This window comes from Tachypleus tridentatus, chromosome 5 (genome assembly GCF_004210375.1).
Source record: "Tachypleus tridentatus isolate NWPU-2018 chromosome 5, ASM421037v1, whole genome shotgun sequence".
Lineage (NCBI taxonomy): Eukaryota > Metazoa > Arthropoda > Merostomata > Xiphosura > Limulidae > Tachypleus > Tachypleus tridentatus.
In genome coordinates, this window is record NC_134829.1 from 8,041,417 (window position 1) to 8,062,656 (window position 21,240).

The 21,240-nt window shown below is 36.3% G+C and overlaps 1 protein-coding gene across 5 annotated transcripts in view; it reads right to left on the reverse strand.

Moving 5' to 3' along the window:
• Positions 1 to 21,240, reverse strand: part of LOC143250448 (CTP synthase 1-like) — a 118,153-nt gene that overhangs the window by 67,600 nt on the left and 29,313 nt on the right. For all 5 annotated transcript variants that reach the window (XM_076500993.1, XM_076500994.1, XM_076500992.1 and 2 more), the window contains exons 7-8: positions 16,078 to 16,158; positions 9,487 to 9,774 (exon numbers count right to left, since the gene is read on the reverse strand). In XM_076500993.1, the coding sequence (XP_076357108.1) occupies positions 9,487 to 9,774; positions 16,078 to 16,158 (369 nt within the window). The remainder of the gene's footprint in view (positions 1 to 9,486; positions 9,775 to 16,077; positions 16,159 to 21,240) is intronic.

Below are 21,240 nucleotides of genomic sequence, written 5' to 3' on the forward strand. Positions count from 1 at the left end.
AGTGATCATCACAAGTTCTCTTCAGTTTAGTAAACAGCCACCAGTGAGTAATATCACAAGCTCTTCAGTTTAGTAAATAGCCACCAGTGAGTAATATCACAAGTTTCTTCAGTTTAGTAAACAGCCACCAGTGAGTAATATCACAAGTTTCTTCAGTTTAGTAAATAGCCACCAGTGAGTAATATCACAAGTTTCTTCAGTTTAGTAAATAGCCACCAGTGAGTAATATCACAAGTTTCTTCCAGTTTAGTAAATAGCCACCAGTGAGTAATATCACAAGTTTCTTCAGTTTAGTAAATAGCCACCAGTGAGTAATATCACAAGTTTCTTCAGTTTAGTAAATAGCCACCAGTGAGTAATATCACAAGTTTCTTCAGTTTAGTAAATAGCCACCAGTGAGTAATATCACAAGTTTCTTCAGTTTAGTAAATAGCCACCAGTGAGTAATATCACAAGTTTCTTCAGTTTAGTAAATAGCCACCAGTGAGTAATATCACAAGCTCTTCAGTTTAGTAAACAGCCACCAGTGAGTAATATCACAATCACAGTTTAGTAAATAGCCACCAGTTATCACAAGTTTCTTCAGTTTAGTAAACAGCCACCAGTGAGTAATATCACAAGTTTCTTCAGTTTAGTAAACAGCCACCAGTGAGTAATATCACAAGTTTCTTCAGTTTAGTAAATAGCCACCAGTGAGTAATATCACAAGTTTCTTCAGTTTAGTAAATAGCCACCAGTGAGTAATATCACAAGTTTCTTCAGTTTAGTAAACAGCCACCAGTGAGTAATATCACAAGTTTCTTCCAGTTTAGTAAATAGCCACCAGTGAGTAATATCACAAGTTTCTTCCAGTTTAGTAAATAGCCACCAGTGAGTAATATCACAAGTTTCTTCAGTTTAGTAAATAGCCACCAGTGAGTAATATCACAAGTTTCTTCAGTTTAGTAAATAGCCACCAGTGAGTAATATCACAAGTTTCTTCAGTTTAGTAAACAGCCACCAGTGAGTAATATCACAAGTTTCTTCAGTTTAGTAAATAGCCACCAGTGAGTAATATCACAAGTTTCTTCAGTTTAGTAAATAGCCACCAGTGAGTAATATCACAAGTTTCTTCAGTTTAGTAAATAGCCACCAGTGAGTAATATCACAAGTTTCTTCCAGTTTAGTAAACAGCCACCAGTGAGTAATATCACAAGTTTCTTCAGTTTAGTAAATAGCCACCAGTGAGTAATATCACAAGTTTCTTCAGTTTAGTAAATAGCCACCAGTGAGTAATATCACAAGTTTCTTCAGTTTAGTAAACAGCCACCAGTGAGTAATATCACAAGTTTCTTCAGTTTAGTAAATAGCCACCAGTGAGTAATATCACAAGTTTCTTCAGTTTAGTAAATAGCCACCAGTGAGTAATATCACAAGTTTCTTCCAGTTTAGTAAATAGCCACCAGTGAGTAATATCACAAGTTTCTTCAGTTTAGTAAATAGCCACCAGTGAGTAATATCACAAGTTTCTTCAGTTTAGTAAATAGCCACCAGTGAGTAATATCACAAGTTTCTTCAGTTTAGTAAATAGCCACCAGTGAGTAATATCACAAGTTTCTTCAGTTTAGTAAATAGCCACCAGTGAGTAATATCACAAGTTTCTTCAGTTTAGTAAATAGCCACCAGTGAGTAATATCACAAGTTTCTTCAGTTTAGTAAATAGCCACCAGTGAGTAATATCACAAGTTTCTTCCAGTTTAGTAAATCACAAGCCACCAGTGAGTAATATCACAAGTTTCTTCAGTTTAGTAAATAGCCACCAGTGAGTAATATCACAAGTTTCTTCAGTTTAGTAAACAGCCACCAGTGAGTAATATCACAAGTTTCTTCAGTTTAGTAAATAGCCACCAGTGAGTAATATCACAAGTTTCTTCAGTTTAGTAAATAGCCACCAGTGAGTAATATCACAAGTTTCTTCCAGTTTAGTAAATAGCCACCAGTGAGTAATATCACAAGTTTCTTCAGTTTAGTAAATAGCCACCAGTGAGTAATATCACAAGTTTCTTCAGTTTAGTAAACAGCCACCAGTGAGTAATATCACAAGTTTCTTCAGTTTAGTAAACAGCCACCAGTGAGTAATATCACAAGTTTCTTCAGTTTAGTAAATAGCCACCAGTGAGTAATATCACAAGTTTCTTCAGTTTAGTAAATAGCCACCAGTGAGTAATATCACAAGTTTCTTCAGTTTAGTAAATAGCCACCAGTGAGTAATATCACAAGTTTCTTCAGTTTAGTAAATAGCCACCAGTGAGTAATATCACAAGTTTCTTCAGTTTAGTAAATAGCCACCAGTGAGTAATATCACAAGTTTCTTCAGTTTAGTAAACAGCCACCAGTGAGTAACATCACAAGCTCTTCCAGTTTAGTAAATAGCCACCAGTGAGTAATATCACAAGTTTCTTCAGTTTAGTAAATAGCCACCAGTGAGTAATATCACAAGTTTCTTCAGTTTAGTAAATAGCCACCAGTGAGTAATATCACAAGTTTCTTCAGTTTAGTAAATAGCCACCAGTGAGTAATATCACAAGTTTCTTCCAGTTTAGTAAATAGCCACCAGTGAGTAATATCACAAGTTTCTTCAGTTTAGTAAATAGCCACCAGTGAGTAATATCACAAGTTTCTTCAGTTTAGTAAATAGCCACCAGTGAGTAATATCACAAGTTTCTTCAGTTTATTAAACAGCCACCAGTGAGTAATATCACAAGTTTCTTCATTTTAGCAAATAGCCACCAGTGAGTAATATCACAAGTTTCTTCAGTTTAGTAAACAGCCACCAGTGAGTAATATCACAAGTTTCTTCCAGTTTAGTAAATAGCCACCAGTGAGTAATATCACAAGTTTCTTCAGTTTAGTAAACAGCCACCAGTGAGTAATATCACAAGTTTCTTCAGTTTAGTAAATAGCCACCAGTGAGTAATATCACAAGTTTCTTCAGTTTAGTAAATAGCCACCAGTGAGTAATATCACAAGTTTCTTCAGTTTAGTAAATAGCCACCAGTGAGTAATATCACAAGTTTCTTCAGTTTAGTAAATAGCCACCAGTGAGTAATATCACAAGTTTCTTCAGTTTAGTAAACAGCCACCAGTGAGTAATATCACAAGTTTCTTCAGTTTAGTAAATAGCCACCAGTGAGTAATATCACAAGCTCTTCAGTTTAGTAAATAGCCACCAGTGAGTAATATCACAAGTTTCTTCAGTTTAGTAAACAGCCACCAGTGAGTAATATCACAAGTTTCTTCCAGTTTAGTAAACAGCCACCAGTGAGTAATATCACAAGTTTCTTCAGTTTAGTAAATAGCCACCAGTGAGTAATATCACAAGTTTCTTCAGTTTAGTAAATAGCCACCAGTGAGTAATATCACAAGTTTCTTCAGTTTAGTAAATAGCCACCAGTGAGTAATATCACAAGTTTCTTCAGTTTAGTAAGTAACAGCCACCAGTGAGTAATATCACAAGTTTCTTCAGTTTAGTAAATAGCCACCAGTGAGTAATATCACAAGTTTCTTCAGTTTAGTAAATAGCCACCAGTGAGTAATATCACAAGTTTCTTCAGTTTAGTAAACAGCCACCAGTGAGTAATATCACAAGTTTCTTCAGTTTAGTAAATAGCCACCAGTGAGTAATATCACAAGCTCTTCAGTTTAGTAAATAGCCACCAGTGAGTAATATCACAAGTTTCTTCAGTTTAGTAAATCACAAGCCACCAGTGAGTAATATCACAAGTAATATTTCTTCAGTTTAGTAAACAGCCACCAGTGAGTAATATCACAAGTTTCTTCAGTTTAGTAAATAGCCACCAGTGAGTAATATCACAAGTTTCTTCAGTTTAGTAAATAGCCACCAGTGAGTAATATCACAAGTTTCTTCAGTTTAGTAAACAGCCACCAGTGAGTAATATCACAAGTTTCTTCAGTTTAGTAAATAGCCACCAGTGAGTAATATCACAAGTTTCTTAAACAGCCAGTTTAGTAAACAGCCACCAGTGAGTAATATCACAAGTTTCTTCAGTTTAGTAAACAGCCACCAGTGAGTAATATCACAAGTTTCTTCAGTTTAGTAAATAGCCACCAGTGAGTAATATCACAAGTTTCTTCAGTTTAGTAAATAGCCACCAGTGAGTAATATCACAAGTTTCTTCAGTTTAGTAAATAGCCACCAGTGAGTAATATCACAAGTTTCTTCAGTTTAGTAAACAGCCACCAGTGAGTAATATCACAAGTTTCTTCAGTTTAGTAAATAGCCACCAGTGAGTAATATCACAAGTTTCTTCAGTTTAGTAAATAGCCACCAGTGAGTAATATCACAAGTTTCTTCAGTTTAGTAAATAGCCACCAGTGAGTAATATCACAAGTTTCTTCAGTTTAGTAAATAGCCACCAGTGAGTAATATCACAAGTTTCTTCAGTTTAGTAAACAGCCACCAGTGAGTAATATCACAAGTTTCTTCAGTTTAGTAAATAGCCACCAGTGAGTAATATCACAAGTTTCTTCAGTTTAGTAATATCACAAGCCACCAGTGAGTAATATCACAAGTTTCTTCAGTTTAGTAAATAGCCACCAGTGAGTAATATCACAAGTTTCTTCAGTTTAGTAAATAGCCACCAGTGAGTAATATCACAAGTTTCTTCAGTTTAGTAAATAGCCACCAGTGAGTAATATCACAAGTTTCTTCAGTTTAGTAAATAGCCACCAGTGAGTAATATCACAAGTTTCTTCAGTTTAGTAAATAGCCACCAGTGAGTAATATCACAAGTTTCTTCAGTTTAGTAAATAGCCACCAGTGAGTAATATCACAAGTTTCTTCAGTTTAGTAAATAGCCACCAGTGAGTAATATCACAAGTTTCTTCAGTTTAGTAAATAGCCACCAGTGAGTAATATCACAAGTTCTCTTCAGTTTAGTAGTAAATAGCCACCAGTGAGTAATATCACAAGTTTCTTCAGTTTCAGCCACCAGTGAGTAATATCACAAGTTTCTTCAGTTTACAGCCACCAGTGAGTAATATCACAAGTTTCTTCAGTTTAGTAAAAGCCACCAGTGAGTAATATCACAAGTTTCTTCAGTTTAGTAAATAGCCACCAGTGAGTAATATCACAAGTTTCTTCAGTTTAGTAAATAGCCACCAGTGAGTAATATCACAAGTTTCTTCAGTTTAGTAAATCACAAGCCACCAGTGAGTAATATCACAAGTTTCTTCAGTTTAGTAAAATAGCCAGTTTAGTAAGTAGCCAGTAATAATATCACAAGTTTCTTCAGTTTAGTAAATAGCCACCAGTGAGTAATATCACAAGTTTCTTCAGTTTAGTAAACAGCCACCAGTGAGTAATATCACAAGTTTCTTCAGTTTAGTAAATAGCCACCAGTGAGTAATATCACAAGTTTCTTCAGTTTAGTAAATAGCCACCAGTGAGTAATATCACAAGTTTCTTCAGTTTAGTAAATAGCCACCAGTGAGTAATATCACAAGTTTCTTCAGTTTAGTAAATAGCCACCAGTGAGTAATATCACAAGTTTCTTCAGTTTAGTAAATAGCCACCAGTGAGTAATATCACAAGTTTCTTCAGTTTAGTAAATAGCCACCAGTGAGTAATATCACAAGTTTCTTCAGTTTAGTAAATAGCCACCAGTGAGTAATATCACAAGTTTCTTCAGTTTAGTAAATAGCACAACCAGTGAGTAATATCACAAGTTTCTTCAGTTTAGTAAACAGCCACCAGTGAGTAATATCACAAGTTTCTTCAGTTTAGTAAATAGCCACCAGTGAGTAATATCACAAGTTTCTTCCAGTTTAGTAAACAGCCACCAGTGAGTAATATCACAAGTTCTTCTTCAGTTTAGTAAAACAAGCCACCAGTGAGTAATATCACAAGTTTCTTCAGTTTAGTAAATAGCCACCAGTGAGTAATATCACAAGTTTCTTCCAGTTTAGTAAATCACAAGCCACCAGTGAGTAATATCACAAGTTTCTTCAGTTTAGTAAAGTAGCCACCAGTGAGTAATATCACAAGTTTCTTCAGTTTAGTAAATAGCCACCAGTGAGTAATATCACAAGTTTCTTCAGTTTAGTAAATAGCCACCAGTGAGTAATATCACAAGTTTCTTCAGTTTAGTAAATAGCCACCAGTGAGTAATATCACAAGTTTCTTCAGTTTAGTAAATAGCCACCAGTGAGTAATATCACAAGTTTCTTCAGTTTAGTAAATAGCCACCAGTGAGTAATATCACAAGTTTCTTCAGTTTAGTAAATAGCCACCAGTGAGTAATATCACAAGTTTCTTCAGTTTAGTAAATAGCCACCAGTGAGTAATATCACAAGTTTCTTCAGTTTAGTAAATAGCCACCAGTGAGTAATATCACAAGTTTCTTCAGTTTAGTAAACAGCCACCAGTGAGTAATATCACAAGTTTCTTCTTCAGTTTAGTAAACAGCCACCACCAGTGAGTAATATCACAAGTTTCTTCAGTTTAGTAAATAGCCACCAGTGAGTAATATCACAAGTTTCTTCAGTTTAGTAAATAGCCACCAGTGAGTAATATCACAAGTTTCTTCAGTTTAGTAAATAGCCACCAGTGAGTAATATCACAAGCTCTTCAGTTCAGTTTAGTAAATAGCCACCAGTGAGTAATATCACAAGTTTCTTCAGTTTAGTAAATAGCCACCAGTGAGTAATATCACAAGTTTCTTCAGTTTAGTAAATAGCCACCAGTGAGTAATATCACAAGTTTCTTCAGTTTAGTAATAGCCACCATCACAAGTTTCTTCAGTTTAGTAAACAGCCACCAGTGAGTAATATCACAAGTTTCTTCAGTTTAGTAAATAGCCACCAGTGAGTAATATCACAAGTTTCTTCAGTTTAGTAAATAGCCACCAGTGAGTAATATCACAAGTTTCTTCAGTTTAGTAAACAGCCACCAGTGAGTAATATCACAAGTTTCTTCAGTTTAGTAAATAGCCACCAGTGAGTAATATCACAAGTTTCTTTCTTCAGTTTAGTAAATAGCCACCAGTGAGTAATATCACAAGTTTCTTCAGTTTAGTAAATAGCCACCAGTGAGTAATATCACAAGTTTCTTCAGTTTAGTAAACAGCCACCAGTGAGTAATATCACAAGTTTCTTCAGTTTAGTAAATAGCCACCAGTGAGTAATATCACAAGTTTCTTCAGTTTAGTAAACAGCCACCAGTGAGTAATATCACAAGTTTCTTCAGTTTAGTAAACAGCCACCAGTGAGTAATATCACAAGTTTCTTCAGTTTAGTAAATAATATCACACCAGTGAGTAATATCACAAGTTTCTTCAGTTTAGTAAACAGCCACCAGTGAGTAATATCACAAGTTTCTTCAGTTTAGTAAATTAGTGAGTAATATCACAAGTTTCTTCAGTTTAGTAAATAGCCACCAGTGAGTAATATCACAAGTTTCTTCAGTTTAGTAAATAGCCACCAGTGAGTAATATCACAAGTTTCTTCAGTTTAGTAAATAGCCACCAGTGAGTAATATCACAAGTTTCTTCAGTTTAGTAAATAGCCACCAGTGAGTAATATCACAAGTTTCTTCAGTTTAGTAAATAGCCACCAGTGAGTAATATCACAAGTTTCTTCAGTTTAGTAAATAGCCACCAGTGAGTAATATCACAAGTTTCTTCAGTTTAGTAAATAGCCACCAGTGAGTAATATCACAAGTTTCTTCAGTTTAGTAAATGAGCCACCAGTGAGTAATATCACAAGTTTCTTCAGTTTAGTAAATAGCCACCAGTGAGTAATATCACAAGTTTCTTCAGTTTAGTAAACAGCCACCAGTGAGTAATATCACAAGTTTCTTCAGTTTAGTAAATAGCCACCAGTGAGTAATATCACAAGTTTCTTCAGTTTAGTAAATAGCCACTAGTGAGTAATATCACAAGTTTCTTCAGTTTAGTAAATAGCCACCAGTGAGTAATATCACAAGTTTCTTCAGTTTAGTAAATAGCCACCAGTGAGTAATATCACAAGTTTCTTCAGTTTAGTAAATAGCCACCAGTGAGTAATATCACAAGTTTCTTCAGTTTAGTAAATAGCCACCAGTGAGTAATATCACAAGTTTCTTCAGTTTAGTAAATAGCCACCAGTGAGTAATATCACAAGTTTCTTCAGTTTAGTAAATAGCCACCAGTGAGTAATATCACAAGTTTCTTCAGTTTAGTAAATAGCCACCAGTGAGTAATATCACAAGTTTCTTCAGTTTAGTAAATAGCCACCAGTGAGTAATATCACAAGTTTCTTCAGTTTAGTAAATAGCCACCAGTGAGTAATATCACAAGTTTCTTCAGTTTAGTAAATAGCCACCAGTGAGTAATATCACAAGTTTCTTCAGTCTAGTAAATAGCCACCAGTGAGTAATATCACAAGTTTCTTCAGTTTAGTAAACAGCCACTAGTGAGTAATATCACAAGTTTCTTCTGTCTAGTACATAGCTAACAGTGAGTAATATCACAAGTTTCTTCAGTCTAGTAAATAGCCACTAGTGAGTAATATCACAAGTTTCTTCAGTTTAGCAAATAGCCACTAGTGAGTAATATCACAAGTTTCTTCAGTCTAGTAAATAGCCACTAGTGAGTAATATCACAAGTTTCTTCAGTTTAGTAAAGAGCCACTAGTGAGTAATATCACAAGTTTCTTCAGCCTAGTAAATAGACACTAATAAGTAATATCACAAGTTTCTTCAGTTTAGTAAATAGACACTAGTGAGTAATATCACAAGTTTCTTCAGTTTATTAAGCAGCCACCAGTGAGTAATATCACAAGTTTCTTCAGTTTAGCAAATAGCCACCAGTGAGTAATATCACAAGTTTCTTCAGTTTAGTAAACAGCCACTAGTGAGTAATATCACAAGTTTTTTCAGTTTATTAAATAGCCACCAGTGAGTAATATCACAAGTTTCTTCAGTTTAGTAAATAGACACTAATAAGTAATATCACAAGTTTCTTCAGTTTAGTAAATAGCAACCAGTGAGTAATATCACAAGTTTCTTCAGTTTAGTAAACAGCCACTAGTGAGTAATATCACAAGTTTCTTCAGTTTAGTAAATAGACACTAATAAGTAATATCACAAGTTTCTTCAGTTTAGTAAATAGCCACCAGTGAGTAATATCACAAGTTTCTTCAGTTTAGTAAATCAGAGTAATATCACAAGTTTCTTCAGTTTAGTAAATAGCCACCAGTGAGTAATATCACAAGTTTCTTCAGTTTAGTAAATAGACACTAGTGAGTAATATCACAAGTTTCTTCAGTTTAGTAAATAGCCACCAGTGAGTAATATCACAAGTTTCTTCAGTTTAGTAAACAGCCACTAGTGAGTAATATCACAAGTTTCTTCAGTTTAGTAAATAGACACTAATAAGTAATATCACATGTTAATGAAACGTAGTGTATGACCTTGTTCACTTATGTTTCAAGTTAAAGTATTCATACATTTAGGTTTAACTTATAGTTGCATGTTAATGATGCATGGTGCAGGGCCTTGTTCACTGAAGCATATGAATCTTCTAGCTGGGTATACTTCCCAACAAGAGTTATTGTCACTTCTTTTACTAAATGGTCAACACGATCCACAAGGTCTTGCCATTTGGACAGAAATTGCTGGGGTCGTTTTTCAGGAAGATTCAGCTGCAGTCTTTCAATGAAAAGCTCTGTAAGCCCTTGATTATGCATAAGCAATGGTACATGGTAGATTGTTGGGACATCATGAATACATATCACCTTAAAAATAGAAAAAAAACAGAAAAATGAATCACAATGAAAGTATGTATATTTAATTAGCTATACCAGTTGACTTGTTCTTTTCTAATTACACAGCTTGCTCTGATTAGAAACTGATGTTTCTGAATGAAATAATCTGATAAAGCAGGCTAGATACTTCTGAAAAAAAAGTGATGTAACAATAGATGATTCTACAAAAAACAACATAAAACACAATAATTTGATAAAACAGCTTAGTGTTTTTCAAAATAAGAAGTCTTTTGAAAGGGCTAGATATTTCTATAAAAAATTAATCTGACAAAAGAAGCCAATTATTATTAGTACAGATAAAAAATCTTTTATAAACAAATAAGTTGAGAATCTAAAACTAACTGATGAAGAAAAAATCATTGTATAGAAATTGAAACGTAATGAAGGTAAGCCTGAAAGTTAAGCCTAATACCGGAAACTGTGTTAAATATAAATATGTATGAACACTTGTGATGTGTGACAAACTTCAAAACTCGTCTTCAAATAAAACACCCACTTATTACGACAAGTGGAATGTTGGCTCAAAGACATTAAGTCAACTTTAAACTGTCGTAAGTATAAATATGTATAAATACTTGTGATGTGTACCAAACTTCAAAACTCATCTTCAAATAAAACACTCACTTATTACGACAAGTAGAATGTTGGCTCTAGGACGTTAAGTCAACTGCAAATTATTGGAACTCACATCTACTTAGTATTTCTTCATTGGTGCAAGCCCTATAATGAATCTACCTGAACATAAAAAGGTAGGAGCACAATATAATAAATACACATTTTTGATTGATGCTTGGATATATTATGAATAATAAAACCAAGATGAAAATACACACATCTTTGTTGGTTGGTTTGGTGTTTTATGGCACAAAGCAGCTTGGCAATCTGCTCCAAACATCCAGTAAAAAGTTAAAATTAAAGTAAATTTAGTAAAATTCATAAAAGGAAATTTAGGTAAAACAAAACAAAGTTTAGAGCATAAATAGCATAAAACCAATGTTTACATCTAGTCTACAGCAGTAAGAAAAAACCTACAGCAATAGACTTTCTCTAGCATCATTGTAATTATCCTAACTCACCAGGAAGACTAACAGGTCAGTTAAAAAACTACAATCAGTCACCTGAAGTTGATCTTTCCAGTCCTGGTTCCAAGTTATTTGACATTATGACCATTGTAAAAAGGTAAAGTAATTAAAGTTTTAAAAGACTGGCAGCAAAATTTTAATTATAACTCGCCAGGATGACTAATGGGTAGTTCAAACAGCTGCATTGGTCACCTGAAGTTGGCCTTTCCAGTCCTGGTTTAGAGTTATGTGATGTTAAGGCCTTTTTAAAATTTCAAATTGAACTAGATGTAGTTAAAACACTGTGACCAATGTATAGTTTAGTTAGAACAACTTCCTCTTTCTAATCCTTAAGGAAGCAAGATGGCCAAAGTCCAATATAAGGTTTTATTCGGAAAAGCTTGTTCTCATGTTGCTCCCTTAAAGTTGACTGCCAACTGACACAGAGACGAGCCTTGAATATAGAAACAATGTCCATGTATGGAACAGGCACAGCGGTGATAGTACCAGAGCAGATACATTTAGCTGTGATGTCAGCTAGCTTGTTCCCACAGATACCAACATGGCCCAGTATCCAGAAAAACTGGATAGAAGTAGATGTGAAAAAGAAATGGGCCAGTCAGTTTTCAATATCAGCAAAAACAGGATGTGAGCCAACGTGAAGTAATTCCAGGGCAATTCCAACTAATACAGTCAGTATGAATAGTGAAGTTTGAGTACTGCTTTGCTTTAATGTGATCCAGGGCAAGAGAAATGGCATACAGTTCAGCAGTGAACATAGAAGCTGTAGAGGGGATTCCCCATGCAGCCAGTAAACCACAACAAACCACGGCAGAGCCCACACGATCACCTGATTTCAAACCATTTGTATAAATAGGAATGGAAGGATGGTTCAAAAGATGTTCAGAAAATAACAGACCGTATTTCCAATTGGGAGTGTCTGCTTTCTTCAGATGACTTAAAGATTGGTCATATTTGAGGACTGTTGCCATGTTGGGATGGGATGACCAGTGGATACAGCTATGTCATCCAAAGACAGACCCAATTCATCCAGCTGCACCTGGATAGGAAGGCCAAAACGAGCAATGGCAGATCACCTGTTCTGAAAAAGTATGGCCCACCAAGGAAGGAAAACACAACCCCAGGTGGGATGCTTTGGTCAGGAAGCATACAGTAAACACAGTTGCAAACAGCAGAGGTGCAAAGAAGGTTCATGAGAATCTATGTATAAGCTCTGAATTGAGGAAATGCAGAAAGCCCCAGTGCAGCACCAAAGTCCTTGATGATGAATGAGGTCCAGCATCTTTAAGGATGAGGTCCTGGCAGAGCCATAGACCAGTGATCCACAGTCGTTGTTTTGATCGCATAAGAGCATGATATCTTTAGCATAGAACATCGATTCTCTCCCCAAGTGGTGGAATAGAGGACATGGAGGATGTTCAGTGCTCTTGTACATTTGACCCATAGCTGCTTGATGTGTGGTATAAAGGTCAGCGTACGGTCAAAGATAAGCCCCAAAAACTTTGTCTCAGGGACTACAGGTAGCACAACTTCACTGATACAGAGGTTCAGGAACTAGGTGAATACCCCATTGGCAGCAAAAGTGCATGAAACGGTTTAGAGAGAGAGAAGTTAAAGTTTGCTGTGGTTTGCTTTAGTAAACAGTTGAGGATAGTCTGTAGCTGCTGCTCAATATACCTCATGTTCAATGACTGACATGAGATATGAAAGTTGTTGACATAAAGACCACTTGCAACAGTAAGAGGGAGTTGTTCAGTGATGGCATTAATCTTTATACTGAAAAGTGTGACACTCAAAACAAAGCCCTGAGGAACACCAAGCTCCTGTAGAAAAGAATGAGAATGTGTCACACCAACATGAATTTAGAATCTCCTGTCCATTAAAAACGTTTTAATAAACCTAGGCAAATGGCCACATAACCCCTATATATAGAGGTCTTGCAAAATGCCATACCTCTATGTTGTATCATAAGCCTTCTCAATATCAAAGAATATTGATACAGATGTTATTTGAGAAAGGCTTCTCTGGTTGACATTTCAAGTTAAATCAGGTGGTCCATGGTGGAGTGCTGTCATTGGAACCCACGATGGGTAGGCGAGAGGAGGTTATTTGATTCAAGGAACCAAACAAGATGAGCATTAACCATCCTCTCAAAGGTCTTACAGAGACAGCTCGTCAAAGCAACTGGACGGTAGTTTGAAGGAATCTTGGAATCCTTCCCAGGCTTAGAGAAAGGTAAGACAATAGCCTGGCACCAGGCATCAGGAAAAAGATTCTCCTTCCAGATCCAGTTAAAAACAATCAGAAAAATAGCAAGAGAAGCAGGAGATAGATGGCACAACATTTTATAGTGTATATCATCAGGTCCAACTGATGTACTGCTAGACCTATGAAGGGCCAATTTGAGTTCCACCAAGGGATGATTATAGTCACAGAGACAATCAGCTCAAAAGAAAGAGGTGATCGCTCTGCCCGAGTATTGATGGCTAAGAAGGTGGAGGAAGAAGATGAAGTGCTTGATACCCGGCCAAAGCTTTCACCTAGAGTATCGGCGATGCTCCAGGTATCACCTACTTCCTGGCCATCAGAGAGCAACATTGAGAGGGGGACAGAATTATATTGCCCACTGACCTTTCAAATCTTGTCCCATATGGCTTTGGAACTGGTGGTAGGTAGATGTGGTGATGTAAATGTCAGAATGAGGCCATTGGTCGGCATCGTAATTCCATCTTTGTGAGTGGAGATACGCCTCACTGCAGAAATTCCTTTGGTGAAGAAACCAGCAAGAATTTCTGACTCAGGGATGTTCTTCAAATCCCTCTCAACAATAACTCCTCGTGATGAATTCAAAGTAGCATGATGTGTAACCTCAATAGGTATATCCCAATTGCCTTTGAATGCAAGAGGAGTTCACTTTGTTGAGATGTGAATGTTTCCACCAGTATGTCACCAGATCGAAGCTTTTTTACCGACTTTGGAGAGCGAGCAAGTTCCTCTAGTCCCTTTTGAATGAAAAAGGGAGGCATTTGCCCTAAAGATTTGTCTAAAAGAGAATGTAGTATAAGAAAATGAGGTACAACAGGTGTTACAGATGTTGAAGACTGCTGCTCAGAATATTCAAGACATGGTCGTTTACCTATGGACTGTTTTTCACTCATTTATTTAAGTTTTATTTTGAAGTATCTATAAAAAAAGGAATATTTCAGTGCCCACTGACCTCCCCAACCATGAAGCCCTGTGAGAAGACACACTACAATGCCACACAAAGAAATTGCAACAATGCCAGGGTTTTGTGAGCACTATACCCAAACACCAGCATCAAATATCGTTTCCACAACACCTGTTGAGAACATCCAACACTTGTACTTGGTTGACCTTAACCCAAGTGGACCAGCCTATTGACCTAAGTGAGGCCACCCTAAGGTTGCCCATCCACAGGAATTCGAGGCCAAAGTCTTGTGTTAGAGTTGGACCCCTCAACCACCACGATCTTCTCCTCTCCTTCACGGGTCCCCACACACAATAAACAAGTGTGGATGTTTAGATCCCAGAGGAGGTAAAGTGAAATAACAGAACCTTCCTGGGACGTCTCCTCACCATGTACAGCAATCCACGCTGAGGGGCATATGTCTTTGTGTAAAATAAAAAGCACTTAATACATATCAGGGCATGACAAGTCACAAATTTTTCTTGCTTCTCTGCAACTGACCTGCTTTCAGAATACACTGAGCTCTCTCCATTGAGAAGACACCTGCATAATTTTTATAAGTAAACAAATGTTTCAAACTGTCTTCTTAAAACTGAGAGCAGAAAAAAAAAGAATTCTTTAATTTGGATTGGTATGAACAGCCAATACAGAGATCCAGTGCAAGCTTAAACAAAAGGAAATAAAACTACTTTAAGAAATTATAACCCAATTCAAACAAAACCCAAGTAAAGAAGGATACAAACTTTTCCCAGAAGAAAACTAAAATAGTAATGAGGAAAACTAACATAAACAAACTGTTTCTACTGAAACAGGTAACACTGGAAACAGTTTCTAGTAAAAACTAGTACTAAATATTTTCATGAAGAATGAAGTTTCAGTTTTCATCACAGACATTATGTATTAAATACAACAAAAAATATGAGGGCTGTTCAAAAAATACGTGGACTGTTTGAATTGTGCGGCTCCAGTTGGTTCCAGAGGAATCCGCTTGGTATTGCTAGGTTTGCACAGATCAGCTGATTATGACGCCATTTCCCGATTGCAGATATCTTCATTTGTGTATTAGCTACGTGGTTTTAAGTGAAGTGCGATTTTTTCGTTTGGCGGATTTCAAAATGAATGACCTGAAGGAGCAACGACTTGCTGTGAAATTTTGTGTTAAACTTGGCAAATTCAGTGACTGAAACTTTTGCTATGTTTAACACGGCTTACAGTGATGTTGCTGTGAAGCGTACGGCATGTTTCAAGTGGCATGAACGTTTTAAGGATGGTCGACAGTCCATTGAAGATGATGAGCATCCTGGACGTCCTTCCACGTCAACTGACGACCCACACGTCAACAAAATCAACACCCTGGTGCGGGCAAATCAACGTCTGACTGTCAGGGAGCTTGCTGAACAGTGTGGGATATCAGTTGGATCTTGTTACGAGATTTTGATCGAAAAATTGAAGATGCACCGCGTTGCTGCAAAATTCAGCCCTCAGAACTCGCGAGTTTTTGGCCAAACACTCGATCACTGTTCTTCCCCACCCCCCCTACACACCTGACCTTGCTCCTTGCAATTTTTTCTTGTTCCCAAACTCAAAAGACCCTTGAAAGGAAGAAGATTTGAGACGATTCCCGAGATTAAGGCAAATGCGACGAAGGAGCTGGAGGACATTACAAAAGAAGCGTACCAGGACTGTTTCAACAAGTGGAAAAATCGTTAGGATAAGTGTGTGCGTTGGGGAGGAGAGTACTTTGAAGGGGTCCCAGACCTGTAACTTCTAAATAAAGTACATTTTGTTTTATGACGTCAGTCCGCGTATTTTTTGAACATACCTCGTAACACATAAATTCAACAGTATCTGATTATAGACAAAGAAACAGTATTTACATTATATCATATTATTTGTATAGTTTTCAAACTTATTTCTTATTAAAAAGTTTAGACACAATTTATACTTGAAACATTAGATTAGATGTATTCATTCTTTACATACCTGAATTGGTCGAACATGGCAAAAATTTGAAATCTTTTCCTTCACTCCATCAGTAATAGGATTTTCACTTCTACATGCAATCTATATGTATGTTAAAAATCAAAATAACTAATAGTAAAATTAAGTATAAAAATCAGAAAGAGCTATATAAATACATAACACAATGTTGGATAATATGTATCTAATAGAAGAGTAGCTAACAAGTAGATAACACAATGTTGATTAATATTTGTATAATAGAAGATTAGCTAAGAAGTAGATACACTGCTGGCCAAAATCTTAAGGCCAATGAACATAAAGAAAAAAATATGCATTTTGCAAAGTTAGACTCAACCACTTACTGGAGTAGAGCTTCGAAAGATGAAAATAACAAAAGAGAAAATGAAAATAAAAAACTTTATAGCATTTAATAGGGAAAATGTAAACACTATGAAATTAGCCTAAATACTAGCTGGTCAAAAGTTTAAGACCATATGAAAAAGAAGTCCTAAACAGGGTAGGAAATGCCCAACAAGAGGTCTCAGTTGTGAGCTGCATGGCAGTCATTGTGAATAACTTCAATCATTCACTTTGGCATGGTCGATATAAGCATTTGCAGAAGGCTGGCTGGAATGTTATACCAAGTGGTGAAGATGGCTTCATGAAGATCATGCACTGTTTGCAATTGACGTCCATTTCTACAGACTTCCCTTGTCATCTGCCTTCAAACATTTTCAATGGGGTTCAATTTGGAGGAACATGCTGGATGGTCCAAAAGAATCACATTATTTGTCCTGAAAAAGTCCTTTGTCTTGTGGGCATTGTGGGCTGCAGCATTGTCCTGCTGAAAGATCTAGTCATGGGCGTAGATTTTTACACCCGATGGGGGGGATGATTTTTGCAATTACTTATGTGGACTGTTCAATTTACAAATTGGTAATCTCTGATTATGTGAACCTGAAAGTTGTAAACATGCAGTCACAGAGTAATCTTGTTGCCACGATACTTCAAGGTTTCCATGTTGGTTTGTACATGTGAGGTGTTGTGAACAGTTTTCAAAATGTTAATAGAATAAAGACAAATGTGTCACAAATTAACTGTCACATGAATTTATTCCTGCACACTGCACAGTATAAAAGATGGTCATTATACTTGACAAGGTTACTAATAATTTTCATTGCATGAATTACGTTTTCAAATATTAATAAAATTAGTAATTACCCTTGATAAGTTTATATCTACTGAAAACCTGTTCATGTTGTTTGATAAAAATAATTAAAATGTCTTTGTGAACCCTTGAAAATTACACATCAATACAATGTAGCACATAATTATTCATACTTTTCATTGAAGTAAGATTCATTTAGTCCTCCAGTCCATGTTCCCAAATGTAGACCCCTCCTTTGTGATGGTCTTTTTATGAATTCTTTCTTAAGCTTTTCTATGTTTAGCTTGGCGACCTCATCTTTGTGAGTGTGACAAACTGCCACATGGCTGAGGCGGCACTAAGACATAGTTGACCTTAACCACGTCTTCAACCGTCTTAATGCAGAAAAGCTGCGTTCATATTCGCAGCTGGATACTAGACATACAAGCAAAATTTTCATAAGAAGAAACACTTCACTAAACATCTGCTGGCTTGTTTCATGCATTTTACAGTAAGCATTCTACGCACATTTCAGAGATACTGCTTTTGTTGTTCCTTTGAATGTGGGCAATTAAAACTCGAGCCATTGTGCAGAGATTTCTGGATAGAAGTTTATAACTGAGTTGTCAATCTTGCCAAATGTGATCATGTTCTCAAGTGCCAGATATTGCCTCAAGTCATTGTTGTCTGCATTGAATCTAGTAGTCAGATGTTCTATGACTGTGTCCACAGATTCAAAATATTGGCTTCTGTAGTAATCTCTAGCTGTTGCAGAATGGTGTGCTGAGCCATCACCTGTGATCCTTCTTGGGGGTCTGCAAATGTGTGGTAGTTCAACAGGCACCAGATCTGGGAAAGTTACCTATTTCTCAGCTTCATCAAATATCTTGTAATTTTCCTCTGTTCACAATACCCACAATTGCTCAACTGTCATTGTACATGCTTCAATCATGCTAGATACTGTTACTGATTTTGCTTGGAATGCACGGTTTAGTTCCTCTAATGCAGCTAATGGATGCTGAGCCATCAACAATCCTAAAACTGTCTTTCCTTTGTCAAATCTGTCCAGCAGATCTCGTGCTTTCATTGCTACATCTGATTTTGCATTTGCTAATTCAGACAAAAAAATCAACAATGTCACTGTGGTGATCATTGGCACATGCAATTGCAGATAGGCAGCACAACCAGCGTGTTGGACACAGTGGGTGGATGTATTTAATTGGACCATTGTGGCTGTCTGACGATACAATATTTTCAAAGATTGTCTTGTGTTTTCCTAACCTCTGAAGCAAGACACCAAGTTCATGTTCACACTGGATAGAATCTCGTACACATTCACAAGCTTCAACTGCATGTTGCATTATTAAATTAGCCTTGTGTGCTCCACAGTGATAAAGCAAAGCTGATGGTTGCTTCTCTTTCATTTTTGCCTGGCATCCACTGTACACACCACTCATGTTAGCGGCTCCATCATAAGTTTGTGCTCTTAATCCTGACAGTGGTAAATTCAGTCGAGTCAGTACATCAAGTATAGTCGAGGATATTGTTTCACCAGTTGTATAGGAAACAGTGTACAAACCAAGAAATGTGTCATGGATGTCAAGGTTCTCATCTACGTATCGTACACATATTACTTCCTGTTCGGCACCTGTAACATCTTAAGTGCCATCAACCATTAATGCAAAGATTTTACTTTGCTGCACTTCATGTGCTATGTTCCTCAGTATTTGATGGCTGAACATCTCCATTATTTCATTCTGAGCCTGGGGTGATGTGAATGTGGTTTTCTTTGACAAGTAGGCCATCAACTCAGGATCTTTCTCTTCCAGGAGCTTCATTAACTGCACAAAGTTCCCCTCCATATCAATATGTCCATGTAATGCTAAACCTTGACACAGTAAGAAACAAACTTCTGAATATTTTTACTTCTTTTGCATTCTTCCTGCTACTTCTTTTTTCCATCATGTAGGTGGACAGTCACTGGAGTTACATCAAATGAACCTTCTGGAGATATAACGAATCTGTGCTGAGAGGAGGATTGGTGTTCATTGAATTTCTGTTTTGCCTTTTTCCAATTGCAAAAATTGGTAGATATGAAGGTATATTCCACTGGCCTCTCTAATTTCCTTGTAAAAAGGCCTCTATTTTCTGCCTTGGCACAATGAAAGCATATGACTTTTTGAGTCTGATTGTCAAAGTGCAGCCATGAGAACTCATCAAACCACTTGCCCTGGAAGTTGATATTTTGAGATTTTGCTTTCTGTCATGGTATTAGTTGTGCATCTGGATGATATGGCTTTCCACACTGTATCTTTAGAGTGTCGGATTTTTCATTACTGCACAAACTTGTTTCACAACTATCTGGATGTTCATAATGTGCAATAGTTGCACAAGCATTTTCAGACTCATCCTCTGATGAACATGGTATTTCCTCTGTATGGCAAGTTTCTCTTCCTTTGCTTGAGGTTGTTGGATTATTTGCATCTGCATTGAAACTTGTAGCACCAGTTACTGGCTTGCAGAACTGTCTAATATTGGAAAATTTCAAAGTTTCAGATGCTTGCTTGTCATAATTGGAATCTGTTTCCCAGATGACGCAACAAGCTAAAATACAGTCTTTATTGAAAAACTCAAACATACAATGAACAAACATAGAACAGAATGGAAGTAGGACTGAACTGTACAATGTATTTAAGTCGAACGCGCGAACCTCACAGTGACTACCAAGCCGACTGACCGCCTGGGCATCACTGGGACAATAATGTGTGCTAGTTACAACATAAGTAATTGCAAGTTTCTCGAAAAATACTTAAACAATCACAAATATATTATATTCCTGTTAAAGCTCATCAAAAGGCAAACATGTTGTGATATTATGTCTATAAGCATGTCTATTAAATAAAAACACCTAAACAAAAACTAGCAATACAATTCAAGTAGAGGCTTCAAGCCATTGAAATCGCTCCTTTTGTGTTCTAATTATACAAGAAAATACAATATTTTTGCTCTCTATGACAAGTGAATATATTGTTCTTTTACCATAAAGCACCAGCACTTTATTAGAGGGTGGTGATAATCTGAAATTTCATAGATTAATGAGGGCCACAAACACAGGTCTAATGAGCCCTGTTGTAAAATCGAGGCTCAGACTAAAGGGAGAGAAAAGGGGTGATGTTGGGCGTGTCTGGATCCATGCAGTTCAATGATCAGCTGGTGTCTTGCCAAATGACCCATCAAATCCCTCTGCTGAATGCTGGCAAAATTTTCTTGGGACAACCACTTGAAATTCCTCAGGGTCTATAAAGAAATTTGCAACAGCAGTTTTACTACGCTCAATTTCACCAGCAATGGAACCTTGATAGAGACCTTGTTTTTGCAGTTCCACAATTCTGCCACGTTCCAACTCTGTTAACTTTTTAGCCTTTGCCATGTTTTTACCCAATGTAACACAGGAGATGCAAGTGGGAGATGTTGACTACGCTAATGCTTGAACACAAATGATTAAATTTCGTTACGTGTTTACTGATTAACGCTTCATTTCAGTATGGTCTTAAACTCTTGACCAACTAGTATTTAGACTAATTTTGTTGTGTTCACATTATCCATATTATATACTAAAAAGTTTTTTATTGTTATTTTCCCTTTTCTTATTTTCATCTTTCAAAGCTCTACTCAAATACGTGGTTGAGTCTAACAACACGAATTGCATATTTTTTCTTTATGTTCATTGGCCTAAAGATTTTGGGTAGCAGTGCAATACAATGTTGGGTAATATGTATATAATAGAAGGTCTGGTAACAAGTAGATAATACACTATTGGTTCATATGTACATAATAGAAGATCAGCTATAAATGGATAATACAATGTTGGTTAATATGTATATAGCAGAAGGTTAGCTAATAAGTATATAACACAATGTTTGCTAATATGTATATAACATAAAGTTAGCTAACAAATAAATAACACAATGTTTGCTAATATGTATATAACAAAGTTAGCTAAGAAGTAGATAATACAATGTTGGTTAATATGTATA